This window comes from Halichoeres trimaculatus, unplaced genomic scaffold (assembly GCF_033239565.1).
Source record: "Halichoeres trimaculatus isolate MK-OKI-2021-1 unplaced genomic scaffold, fHalTri1.1 fHalTri1_scaffold_24, whole genome shotgun sequence".
NCBI lineage: Eukaryota > Metazoa > Chordata > Actinopteri > Labriformes > Labridae > Halichoeres > Halichoeres trimaculatus.
In genome coordinates, this window is record NW_027437202.1 from 2,332,786 (window position 1) to 2,347,267 (window position 14,482).

General features: G+C 41.9%; 1 protein-coding gene across 6 annotated transcripts in view; it reads left to right on the forward strand.

The window, feature by feature from the left end:
* LOC141786059 (partitioning defective 3 homolog B-like) overlaps positions 1 to 14,482 on the forward strand; it is a 152,947-nt gene that overhangs the window by 93,478 nt on the left and 44,987 nt on the right. For all 6 annotated transcript variants that reach the window (XM_074664760.1, XM_074664762.1, XM_074664761.1 and 3 more), the window contains 2 exons: positions 237 to 452; positions 3,194 to 3,395. In XM_074664760.1, coding sequence (XP_074520861.1) covers positions 237 to 452; positions 3,194 to 3,395 — 418 coding nt within the window. The remainder of the gene's footprint in view (positions 1 to 236; positions 453 to 3,193; positions 3,396 to 14,482) is intronic.

The window sequence follows — 14,482 nt, forward strand, 5'->3', positions numbered from 1 at the left end:
GCCGGCACTGACTTTTTTCATTTCATTCTTTGTTCGTTGACTGTCTCTCATCTCATCCTCTTAAAGTTAGTACTTCTGTTCATTTCTGGTGCATTAAGACGAAGCTAGATCCTAATAAATAAGAGAATATTACTACAGCATTAACGAGCATTAAGAATCTCCTCATCCATCACTCTTCCTCCACCCTCTCATCATCCACCACCTCATCCCTCACATCCTCTGTCTGTGCCCCGCAGAGCCTTCAGCCAGCGGATCCCTCGGTCCAACCCTGGGCCTCATGAAGTCCAGCTCCCTGGAGAGCCTCCAGACGGCCGTGTCCGAAGCCGAGCAGATCCACAACCAAGCCCACGTCCCCTTCCACCGCCCGCGGCCCAACATGGTGCGGGGCCGAGGCTGCAACCAGAGCTTCCGCATCGCCATCGACAAGTCGTACGACGGCCCCTCTGAAGACGGTGAGAGCTGCCAGAAAGAAAGAGACATCAACCGCTCCACTCTTAAGAAGGTTCCTTTTTAATGCGAGACTGTCACAGCTGCTGTAATATAAGACTCCTCTCTGAGACTTTGTATCCATTTTAAATGAGACGCCGCGCTGCCAATGCACATCCCTTAGGCTTTATAGCGCACTGGCACTCAGAAGGAGCCCGAGGCCTGCCAAGGGACAGCGCTTAGCCTAAGTACCTTAATGAAATGCTACATGATTTTATCCACTCAGCAATTTAAGAGGAGCAACTTTATGTCTTAGAGCAGCATATTTTTAATGCTCTACCTTGTGTTGGGTGTTACCGAGGGATTATCCTGTATGTTAGCTGAAATGAAGATGTTGACTGGGGATCTTTGGAATATTTCTAAGGTTTGAGAAATTGAGAAATTGAAGTGAGACTCAAGTAACTCTAACTCCAGTGATAAAGGTGGCCACTAACTTACGTCTAAAAAGAATGAAACACTCTCTTTCTCCATTGAGACTCTTTCCTTTAATTGTGGTGAGAAACTCAGATTAACAGCCTTGTTTCTTTAGGAACAGGAAGTTTTAGTGGACTCACTTTGATTCATCCCTGAGGATTGATTTTCAGCTCTGCAGCTGATCTCATACTGGCACGTTGAAGCAGTCTGATGGAGCAACTGCAAAATTTTTGGGACCTTTAAGTTATTTAGACTAGTGCTGTGTGATATGGACAGAATTTCATCTAGTTATAGGTAACTTTATATCCCTATAATGATAGAAATACTAATTAAGTATTTTTCCTTACAATGATATATTTGCTGCAATTACATTAAACTTCAGTCATTGTTCATCCAATGTTACGGCTGAAATACAGCGCTGCAACTGCATTTGCAAAAGCGCGGAACTGAATGCAAAAGCTAGAATATGAGTGCAAAAGCAACAACATGAAAGCAAAAGCTAGAATATGAATGCAAAAGCAAAAACATGAATGCAAAGGCAAAAACATTGAATGTAAAAGCTTCAACATAAATGCAAAAGCTACAGCATGAATGTAAAATCTTTAACATGAATGCAAACAATTGAACATGAATCCAAAGCTACAATATAAATGCAAAAGCTACAATATGAATGCTAATACTACAATACAAATGCAGGAGCAACAAACATGAATGCAAAGCTACAACATTAATGCAAAAGCTACAAACATGCATGCAAAAGTTACAAAATTAATGGAAAAGCTACAATTTGAATGCAAAAGCTTCAACATGAATGCAATAGCAACAAACATGAATGCAAAAGCTACACAATATGAATCCAATAGCAACAACATGAAAGTAAAAGCTACAACACGGATGCAAAAGCTACAATTTGAATGCAAAAGCTACAATTTGAATGCAAAAGCTACAATTTGAATGCAAAAGCTACAATATGAATGCAAAAGCTACAATTTGAATGCAAAAGCTACAACATAATTGCAAGAGCTACAACATAATTGCAAAAGCTACAACATAATTGCAAATCTACAATATGAAAGCAAAAGCTACAACACGAATGCAAAAGCTAAAATATGAATGCAAAAGCTAAAATATGAATGCAAAAGCTACGATATGAATGCAAAAGCTACGATATGAATGCAAAAGCTACGATATGAATGCAAAAGCTACAATTTGAATGCAAAAGCTACAATATGAATGCAAAAGCTACAATATGAATGCAAAAGCTACAATATGAATGCAAAAGCTACAATTTGAATGCAAAAGCTACAATATGAATGCAAAAGCTACAATATAAATGCAAATGTACAATATGGTTGCAAAAGCTGCAACACAATTGCAGGTGCAACAAACTCAAATGCAATTGCAAAAGCAGTAACACAAATTCAAAAGCTAAAACACAAATGCAAAAGTCACAGCATTAGTTCAGGAGCAAAAAACTCAAATGCAAAAGCCGCAACACAACTGAAGAACATCCATGAAGGAATTTTAAAGAGATCAGTTATTGACAGAAAAGATGTGAAAGTTTGTAATATTTTTCTTTTTCTACTTCATCTTTGATTAATTTAAGCTTAGTAAGGTTGTCACCTTGTGATATCATTCATTGTGCTTATACTTCTTGATTTACCTGTAATACGTCATCTGATATTTAGCTTTATGAATCAGTAATATTTGCATTCATCCCTAAAAAGTAAACAGTTATTTACTTACTTTTACAACTTTTCTGTCTCTGTTAGGATAACTGTCCTCTTATCTTGTGATGCGGTCTTGTGTTGTTGCTTTTGCAAATTGTCTGACACCTACCCTCTACTGTAGTCTCAGCATATCCACAACCATCTAGTTTGGCTAGAGCTGTGACTCATCAATTCAGTGTAGTGCAGATCGAGCCAGGGACAGGAAGTTATGCAGAGAATCTATATTATACAGTCTATGGAAACTACAAAAAAAACACCCAGTGACTTTCAAAACTAAACCAACTGTGTCAAAACCAGTTTGTGTTTACCTTGAATACAACAATAAATAGATTTCTGGACCAAACATGCAGCCTGTGTGAAGGAGCCAGACCTGGAGATCTGGTGTATTTGAGCACACATCTAAACAAAGATATAAACAGCTTAGAGTTATATTAAAACATGCAACTGCCTCTCCAGGTTGTTTTTACATGCAGATGAACAGAAAGCTTGCAAAAGTGTAAAAAGCTGCAACAATCTTGTAACATGTCTTAAAAACACACTGACTTACTCTCATCCTCCTCCAGACGACGACATGTCAGAGCAGAGCTCCGGTCAGGAAACGCCGGCCAGCAGCTCCTCTCGCCAAGGCCTGGACGTGGAGGATGGGAACAAGAAGAAGAAGAAAACCAAAGAGAAGAAAGCGAAGAAGCCTAAAGGGAGGAAGAAGTCTGATGACTCTGGAGAGGATCTGGAGAAGAAGAAGAAGAAAGGGTTCAACCTCTTGAGGTAGGAGATTAGCGCACATTTTTATCATTTATGGCTCAAACTTTCTCACATCAAGGTGACACTTTGGTGACAAATTAAGCACGTCGAGCTCCAAATGCTGCTTTGATTCCCTAAATTGAAAAGGTCACCTGCCTAACGAGAAAAATGTGAGCTAACAGAGCAGGTTAATGAGGCTTGTGGTTCATCACCTCTCTGAGAAAACAAGTCTTCGTCGAGGATCAAGAGAAGGGTGATTAGTTTGGACTTCTCCGGACTTCTCTGCCCTGCTGGTGAAGTTTCAGTAAATTAGCCACTGAGCACAGCAGGATTATGGGATATCGGCTTATTGGCTATGAACACAACCTTTCCCATAATGGAGGGTATCCATTATCTCTCAATCCAAGTAGAGTCCCAGCGATCGCCGTGCCAACCCAAAGCGCTTGTCACCCTCTTTATCAACGTGTCGCCATCGTGATTGCGGCGCTCCAATCCTCCAGCAGTCCTTATCTATTGGCAGTGACACAGCGTGGTCAGTGTATCACTGCACTTCCAACACTTGAGATTCAATTAGGCTGTGGCGAGAGATAGCGCGCGGCCCAGCGTCGGCCTACAGATGGCAGATAAGAATCCAATCGGCCACAGTGTCAAGGGCGGTAATGGAAGAGGTGTTCACACGATGAGGTGGGGAGGAGGAAGAAGGGCGAGATGAAGGACACACACACTGAGACACACACAAGTTGGAGCGTCTCACCTGAGCATTAGATCTGCAATAAGATGAAGTCATCTTTCTGTTTTTTGGCACTTGAGTTTCAAATCAAGCTTGAGCTGTTGCTGTGCTGCAGAAAGAGGCGAAGGTGTAAAAGCTGACGGCGCGAGCTGTGTGACAGATTGTGCTATTGTGTGTGGAAGGAAGTCTGCATCTGTACTCTGCAAGCGTACAGTACAACATCCACGCTCTTCTTGTGCAACTTCATGTCCTCTGTTTGAATATCAGGGCCTGTACTCACAAAGCATCCTAAGGCTAAAAGTAGCTCTTAGTGCGACATTCTTAGAAAATCGTAGAATTCCTCAGATTCTATCTGTATATGGTATATGATACCAATAAAAAAGATTTAGGAGCATAATTTCGTCAACCATGTTATTGACAAAAGTTGTGGCTACTTTTTCAGCATAAATCCATATTATACTGAATTTAGAGTATTCAACATTTCTATATCAGCTCCCTAGAAAGGTCCCACAGTTAAGACAAAATTTAAAGAATTATGGCACCAATTTCACAGCTAACTGCAGACCTTGAACATGCCACCACCTGACCTCCATCAGCTCATATTTCTACTCCTTTTCTTCACAGTTTGGTCTTTATAACATCTAAAGTAAGAACAGCAGAAAATGTTGATAACACAGCTGATGAACAGTTAATGCGCCCCATGTACAGACAATCATTCTGATGACATATTGATGAGGAGGAGCTGAAACATGCCACACTTTCTTCAAGGTTCCCACCAAAGTGCTTGAAGTCATGTGACTTTGGTGCAAACCATTGCTGATTTATAGGGGTTCTTTTATAATGGGTAACACAGTTGACGCTAATTTCTAGAACACACACAAAATAAAATATTTTATGGAAACAAATCATTAGAATAGTTTTTGGAACACCTTTGTCATGTTTTAATGATTACTTTGAACAAATAACACTGAAATTGATAAACTCAAACGTGTATTATGGTGTTAACTTTAAAGTGCAAACTTGACATTAGAGAAATCAGACAGCACAAAAACTGCAAATTCCAACACATGATTTTCATTTTTTGCTAAATAAATGATGGAACCTGTAACTTTCTCCATTGAATTAAAGTGAAACATCACCCAAATGACCCACTGTAAAATTGGCAGCTGTTTATCTGCTGATCCACCCCCTAAACCAGGGGTGGCCAACAAGTCAGCAGCCAAGAGCCACAAAAAATTCTGCGGTACTACCAAGAGCCACATCACACACACACTTCCTCTCACACAAAAACAAAATGACATAAAATAAAAGTAAATTCATTTCTAATTTTCAAAGGGACATTGTGTTTGACGTGTTTGTTTGTGTGTTTCAACTCATACTTGGAGCCATGTCAAAGACAAAATTTTGTTTATACTGTAGAAGAGACAACGTTTCATCCATCTATCTATTTAGATAGGTATGAGCACATGTGCGATGTAGAGAAAAGAAACTGAAACTTAAGTATCAATCTCATCACCCAAGTATTGATCAATATTGATCCCAACGTTGGCATCAATATATCAATATTTTAGATTGATTGGTACACCTCTACTCATAATAACAATGAATGGATCAAAGAGCCGCACACCAAAAGGCAAAGAGCCACAGGTTGGACACCCCTGCCCTAAACCGATGTCATACCCTAAGTCGTACCAGCGCGTCTCACACTCACGTGGGATGTGATGCATTGATTTGTTGGGCGATGAGGTCCCATGATTTCGAGACCCAAGTTCCCTCTGAACACTCTTTGGTTCTCCTCCATGAGCTGAGCCAACAGCAGGCTCCTTTGTTCGTTTCTATTTTTGTTTATGTCGTTCATCGTTTTGCGCTCTGTCAAAAAAAAAACGCTTCTTATAAGGATGTCAGCAATCACAGGAATTGCTGACAACTGAGTCTCCGCACCATCAAAATCAAACACATTGAGTAGTGACACGAGCAGCATGGACAGTAAATGAATCAATAAGCAAATCAGAGTTTCATCATCATGATACAATGAAACATTATAACGATGACACGTTTTTTGTAGCAACCAATCACAGCTTTCAGGAGACTGCGTCAAACCCAGCAACAGGGTCAACCACACCTCACAAAGATCAAAGTTTCTGTCTCCTCCTTGCTCAGAGCTGCTCTCATAAGCTTCCTGATTCCCTCTTAAGCTAAGACTCCTTGCTAGGAGTTTTTAGGCTAAGTTAGGAGTTCTATTCAAGCTTTGTAAATGCAGGCCCTGATCTGTTAACCGCTGTGTCATGCAACTCAAAGCAAGGCAGGTTGCACCTGAGCGTCTAGCTTCTGTTTTCATCCCGAGAAGCCAGCCTTCAGAACTGGAACAATGCTCCCAGACACTTAAAGCAGCCCTTTGTTCAGACGCAGAGTGCTCCTCGTACTCAACAATAGAGGAGAGCCTTGTAAAGAGCCTCCAGATTGCTGCTGCCGCGCTCGCCTTTCTCCCCCTGGCCTTTATCTGGCCGGCTTGATCGTTATTGAACTTGAAATATGACTTAATTAGCCGCAGTATTGCGCTGTTCAATCTAATTGCAGGCCTCAAATGTTGTTTTTACTCCAATGGCAGCATTAGGGAAAGGGCAGATTATAAACACGTGACCTCGATTTACCTCTGCAAAGAAAGTGTGCTCAGCAGCAGCAGCAGCAGCTCGACGGATGTTGGAAACCAGCCCTGTCCTTTCAGCGGCCGTAAATGTTTGCTTTCACTGCTGCCGCCAGTGTTTGGACAACATGTTGTTTCTGGCAGGTTGTTGCAAACAGCTGGGTTTAAGGTGACCTCTGCTGATCACATATTTGTCTGGGGACATTTGTTTGCAGCTGAATCTATTTGTTTATATGAAGAGAAGTTTTGTGTCAAATATCAGTTGCAAAGCAGCCATTGAACGCAGCACAGCAGCTATCAATTAACCCACGTCAGGACATCGTGTTATAAATTCATCCAGTGGATCACGTGTTAGCTGCATGCAAACAGGACGACCGTCATATTACACATTTATAGCCGACGAGCTGCTGCCTCTTATGCAAATTTCAGGAATGCATTACTGTGAATCCTCCAGAGATTTATGAGCATCCATATTTTAATTGTTTGTAAGTGACTGTTGCTGTAAGAGGATGTTGTTGTTTGCTGTGAATTAGTCAGGAGTTTGTTCCCGTTCCCCTGTCCTCACCCCACTCTCCTTCCCTCCTTCACTTTTTCATCACAGCCTCCCTCTCAAAGCCCCGTTCTCCCTCCCCTCCTCCTCCTCCTCCTCCTCTTCACATCTCGTCTCCCTGATTGCTAAATAAGCCAAGACAAATAGCGGTGCCCTTCAGACCTGCCTCTTCAGAGGCCGGCTGCTTGTCTTGTCTGTATTCAGGAGACAGCAGTCAAGTCTTCGCCTGGAACGCCGCCTCGGGGGCCGAGATGCTGACAGACCACAGAAAAGACTAACACTATAGCTCAGGATGCTCTGCTGTTTTCTTTCCGGAAAGAACAGAGAGGATAACCTGGTCAGGGGGTTCAGATGTCTTTGTCAAACAAAGATATTTACTCTCTGGTTCTTAGAAGCCAAATATAATATTCATACACTGCAAAAAACTGAAATCTTATCGAGTGTTTTTGTCTTATTTATAGTAGAAAATGCCTTTTTAGACCTGATATGAGACACATTCACTTTACCAGTCCAGAAAAATGTTTTGCTTCAAGTTATTTAAAGACAAAAATGAGGTCTGAATTGCTGTAAGAAGTTAAAAAATCTGCCAATGGAACAAGAGAAAAGTACTTGTATTAAGACTAGTGCTGTCAGGCGATTACAGAAAAAAAAATATTATAATTAATTACAGGATTTACAATTAATAAATCTTATTGATCGCATTTTAATCTCAAATGAGGTCTGTTGAAACTTGTCAATCAAAATCATGATCGTTAACTACTGTGGGTGAGAGCGGTGCACTCTTTGGACGAGAGCTCAGCATGGATATGAGGAGAAGATGTGAGATGACAGAGGCGTAGCGAGACGCTGCAAGGCAGAAAATTTCAGGCAGCTCACACTCCAACTGAGGATGTGTGGCGGTAGTTCAGAGAGACAGAGCGGCGTGATAATGAGAAAAGACGACGGAGATCATGGAGAGGATCAAAGGATGGAGCGCCGAGATGAACGCTATTGGAAAAAAGAATATTTTGTCTGTTTTTTTAATCTTGAAAGATCGTTCAAGATGCTCTGAAAATGGCTGGCAGCAAATGAGTTTCTTACTTGTTACTAGTATCAGACCTCATTACCTTTGCATTGGAGGTTATGTTCTTAGAAGAGTTCATCTGTCTGTCTGTGAACAACATAACACAAACACTAATGAGCCGATCTTGATGAAATTTTCAGGAAATGTTCAAAATGAGATAAGGAAGAAGTGATTAAATTTTGGAGGTGATCTGAATCACCGTCTGGATCTAGAACTGTTTTAAAGATTCTTAAACATTGTGAGATAGGACCGTTTTCACCACATGTGTATATAACTCCACGACAAATGGTTGGATTGCTTTGCAAAAAAATACAAGATAAGGTCACCATAATTTCTGACAGATGTAAAAGTACGATCCAGATCCTGGTAATATTCCGGATAGAAAGACCCAGAATATGAAATATGTACTGGGTCGTCATTATTTTTAACAAATTGTAGCAGACAGTCTGCTAAAAGAAAGTATAACATTAAAGTCGGACTTAAGTGTTGGTGACAATCACAAAATGCTTGGTGGATGTTTTTTCATTAATAACTTAAAACAAGACATTTTTCTGGACTGACCAGTTGAATGTGGCTCATATAGAGCGTAATAAGACAACACTTGATGAGATTTCTGTTTTTTGCAGTGTGAACTTAATTTCTGCAAGTTTCTCATGAGAAGTTTCAGCTTATGCTCAGGTTGTTTTTGTGAGTGGATTAGAAACATCCAACGCGGTTAAAGCAGGAGCTCAAACGTGACTAACCTCCTGTGATTGTGTCATGAACTAAGTGTCACGCCTTGTTTTGTTCAGGTGATGCGGCTGCCCCATGACTCTGTCTGGGGTCCATCAGTCAGTCAGGATCAGCACAATTTAAAAGACTTGAAAGCAGGCGGTTTTTTTTTTGATCTGCTGTTTACAAATCCACATACAACATGATACGTCCCCTCCCCTACGCTGCAGAAATCCGACGGGGAAGCAAGCCAATTAGCGCTGTCCGTTCCGCTTCTGTCCTATCGCTGAGCAGCAGGATGCGCGGAGTTGAAAGGTAGTCACTGGTGGGCCGTGCACCAGTGAGGTGAAGGGGCGCTTTCCTCTTCATCCTTGCTCCCTTTCACCTTCATTTTCTTGTGACACAATCCAGAAACACAGGTGAGACGGAAAGAGAGGTGGGAAGGGCTTTTCCTTGTCAGAAGCAGTGCCAGGCGCTCCAAAATCCACATGACATGTTTGTGTGGGCGTCTCAGCGGTGACTCTAAGCTGTGACGCTGTAAATTGAGGGTGCATTACCTAATCCTAGTGTTGGTTAACGCGCTGCAGGTGGATCTCTTTGATCCGCCATCTCATCTGGCATTTCAGGACTCTGATACAGCCTGGAGAATCTGTATTAATGCTGGTATTCTCTTTAGTAAAATATGCATAAGGCTATACATTCAAACCTTTCTCCTGTGGTTAAGCTTTCTCCTCTCTATTCATCTCTTTATCTTTGCGTTAATAATTTATGCAAAACCACAAATCACTTTCTTTGCAGCAGTGGAGCACGCCGCTGTACCGTGCTAATCAGCGCTGCCTTAAATATAGGTTTCAGGGTATTTAAAGCCTGCAGACGGCGTCACCTTTAGAGTCTGTTTGCATACGTTGACCGAAGGTTGGGTGATTGAAGTGGAGACGGAAATCATGCAAATCACGCTCAGGTTCATGTCTGCTGTCAGTTTAACCCACAATTTGAGGAAATTAGAGGTGATAGTGTGTTACATTAAAGGGAAAATCCGTAGAATCACTGCTTTACTTTCCCTCTTCTCATATTTCGTGCTGATTTTTTGCTCCAAATAGAAAAAGAGTCTTCCTCCAGTTGTTGAAAATGAGCTGCGCCTCAATAGGAACAGCCTCCTCTCCCCCTGCTATTGAGGCACAATTCTAATTTACAACTTTGCCTTGGATGCAAACAGACACGGGGCGCTATCGCCGTCAGCAGCCGCCGGGGAAAAACAAATTAACTTTTTTCCCTCCGTTTTCTCTCCTCCTCTGCTTTGCTCTGTGCAGCGCGATGGGCAGCTTTTCCAGAAAATGATGTGCGGGGTTTATTGGCGTTGATGTGAGCTGTCAGTCAAATATCAGAAGGTTGGGGGAATTGACGGCGGAGATGATGAGGAAATCCTCATGCATATATATCAACTGATAAAGGGCCAGTCACTACAGGCCTCTTCCTCATATTTCACGTCTTTTATGCCTCAGCTTCCTCTTCTTCATCCAGACCTTCTGCTTCTCTCCTCCAGCTTTGGTGTTCAGAGGAGAGGAGGGGTGAGGAGAGGGTGGGATGCTGTTTGACCGTGAAGAAGCTCCAGCGGAGCAGTCGTGGAGTTAATTGCTTTATTCATAGCCCTCTAAATAACTTGTTTACCTCCTCCTTCAAGCGTTTCCCTGGAAGTTTCACAGACACAAGGTCTATACTTTTAAATTATTACCGCTCCTTCTCACTCAGCCTGATCCTCTATTATAAAACAGTATTTATTTTCACTTAGAGGGAGGATTCTCGTCTTGATTACTGAGAGATAAGACAACTTGTAGGATTGATTCAGCCTGCAGACTTGATTATCTTCCAGAACAAACGCGTTTATTATTCAAAGCGCTCGTTTCTGACGTCTGCGACTCACCCAAACTCAGACACACGATCCCCGCAGTCGCTTATTACCCATAAGGCTAATTATTGAATCAGAGGGAGAGCTGATCGGCTCCTCGATCCATCACTCCCCGTCGAGTTATGACATTTGAATCGACCCTGAGGGACGCATGGTTTGAAGTGCAGACACATTCGTATCTGCAGGACAGCTCGGCGACATTTCAAGGAAGCACGCGGCCATCACTCACCGGCCAATTAAAGGTATTCATGTGGCCACAGGAAACAGTCACGACCAATTAGCATTTGATCTTACGGACTTAAACACACACACACACACACACGCAGGCAGAGAAAGCACCGGGCGCCAGGAAGTGATTACACCCCCAATGGCTGTTCTGTCCTCTCCAGTCATCTTCATGCCATGAGTGATGGATGGACTTCCTCTGTCATTTAAAGTCTGCTAATGACACACACATGCACGGACACACACACTCTCCTGCTAAAACACACACGGGGCGTGACCTCTGCCTCCAGACGCGGAAGGTTAAGTGTGTCTCGTCTGAGGATGTGGAAACCTTTCCCCTCTCAAGCTCATTCCTACCACCCCCAGCAGGGGGAGCTCTACATAAAACAGCCTCACTCTTACAAAACACAGCTTTTAAATGAAAATGTGTCACAGGATTTTTCTGTGTGTTTAATATCAGCGACAATCTTCTTCCTCTTTTTCCTCGCAGATAACACACAAACCACGTCCCTCAGTGGCGGCGCACGAGAGAACAAGGCGGGCAGCCCAGTGGTCTCGTTTAATATTAATGGCTTCCTTGACAGAAGTGGGAAGGGAAAGGGGAAAAAAAAAGACAAGACAAATTGCCGGGGGCGACAGATTTTATGCGGGATCGCTAAAATATGCCACAAATCAGAACGCAAACAATTAAAAGGGAGAGCGTATTTCACCAGGCAGGCCCTGGATTGAAAAACCCTCCCTCCTCTCCTGTCTCCTCTGCTTTCGTTTCCTTCTCCCTCTGCCTGTCTGCTCTTCCTCTCCTCTCAAATTTACTATCATAGTTCCCCAATCTCTCCTTCCACCTTTCTCTATCCCTCCTTCCTCTCCCCGCTCTGCCTCTTTTGTCTGACTGAAGCATGCGTACTCCAGGGACCAGCTGGGCGTTGATTAAGAAAAGCTTTTCCGTGTTTCGTGTTCCCCGGAGAACAACCTGCTGTGCGCTCATACCTGCCTGTCTGCCTCCTCTGCCAGGTGCTCAATTTGAGTCATTTAAAAGGCAAATTAACACAATTCCCTCGTTTTTATTTAAACAATGTGTCTTCCGTGGACGAGGTGTTGCCTGTCTCTATCTGTGAAAGTCACCGTCTGGAAAACATTTTCAGCCCCTTCGTTGTCAAATGTGGTTAAATTTATAAGCCTGTTGTCATCTTTCGTTGATATTTACACCTTAAATAGGAGACAACCTTCTGTTTTTTCAGCTTATGTGAAGGGAAAACATTTGATATTCTCATCAGGCTAGGTGTGCACTGCCAAAAATGAAATCTTATCAAGTGTTTTTGTCTTGTTTTAGGAGAAAATGTCTTTTTAGACTTAACATGAGCCACATTCATCTGACCAGTCCAGAAAAATGTCTTGTTTAAAGTTGTTTAAAGACTAAAAAGAGGTCTGAATTGCTTATAAGAAGTTAAAAAAATCTGCAAATGGAACAAGAGAAAAGTTACTTGAATTGAGATGTTATTTTAGTTTCACGCAATTTTTTTCTTGTTCCATAGGCAAATTTTTTTACTTGTTACAAGCAATTCTACCTCATTTTTATCTTTACATAACTTGAAATAAGACATTTTTCTGGACTAATAGGTAGAATGTGGCTCATATCAAGAATAATAAGACAATTTTTATTAAAATAAGACAAAAACACTTGATAAGATTGCAGTTTTTTGCCCTGTGTCCCTACTTCTGACAGTCACCATCTGGTTTTAATTTGGTCTGGAAAACATTTTCAGCCCTTTTGTTGTCAAATTTGGTTAAATTTACAAGCCTGTTGTCCATCCCTTCTTGATATTTACATCTTAAATATCAGACAACCCACTCTTTTTTGGTGTATTCGAAGGAAAAACCTTTTAAATCTGCATCCAGCTGAATGTGGCACCTGCCGACAGCGCCAAAACTCTCAAACGTCAAAAAATAAGGATATATTTCACAATATTCTACGTTGAAAAGGCTGCTGATTCTGTAACTGGTCTTAAAGTAGATGGGACTGCCTGAGCAGGGGCAGACACTAAGAAGCCTGCACAGTCCTAAAGATCCTAAGTAGAGGTTTACTCATGACAGTTGAAAAATGGAGCCAGCGCGCTAAAGGTCCTTTGGCAGCTTTCAAATTTGGCAAAATTTATAAGCCTGTTGTCATCTTTTCTTGATATTTACACCTTAAATATAAGACAACCCTCTCTTTCTAGTGTAACTTAATGTTTTTTATCCTCATCCAGATGAGTGTGGCACCTGCCGACAGCGCCAAAACTCTCAAATGTTGAAAAATGAGGAACTATTTCACAATATTCTACGTGTAAAATGCTGCTGATTTTGTGGCTGATCTCAAAGTAGATAGGACTACTTGAGCAGCCTGCACAGTCTTACAGATCATTAGTAAAGGGTCAGTTATGACAGTTAAAAAATGGAGTCAGCACACTAAGGTCCTTTGACAGCTGTAACATTTGGTTAGATTAACAAACCTGTTGTCATCTTTTCTTGATTTTTACACCTTAAATATAAGACAACCCTTTCTTTTTTGGTGTATTTTAAGGGATAAAGTTTTATATCCTCATCCAGATGAGTTTGGCACCTACCGACAGCCCCAAAACTCTCAAATGTTAGAACAACAGGAACAATTTATATTGTATTTATGATATTCTACGTTTTTGATACATTTTTCCTACACTAAAGAGCCACTTTCTTCCTCCCTCACACATTTTCCCTGCGCTGTAGAAGCGAGTTAACACGGCTTCAAGAATTAGATATCAAAATATGAACCAACAGATGAATCCTCTGCCCGCTCCTCTCCCCTCTGCATTATTAATAGGCTCTAAGTGAAGGCCTTTTTTCCATGATTAGCACAGGGTGAAATCTTCCTTTGCAGCACTTTTATCTCTCATGCTCTCCCCCGTCTTTTTTTCAGGCCTAATATCAGCCGTTAATGGATGCTGATTCGGGCCCAAATTGCCGGTGCGTGTGCGGCGGCGCAGGGGCATATGGAGAGGAAGTCAGATAAATAGATTTAATTATGCCCAGTGGGGGAAAAGCTCAGGACCTGCTGGCTGTTTTCATTTTTGAATCTGCGGCGGATTGGCTGACGCTGCTGTCAATCATAAAGTGAGACTCTGTGGCCTGGCGTGACCTTGTTGTTGAGTGTGAGCGAACTTGTAGCATGATCCTGAGTTCCAGCAGGAAACAACGCCGGCTCTAAGCGTGCTTGGATGTTATTCCGTCTATTTCCAGCTTGGAATACTTTCCGACTCGTCTCACCGC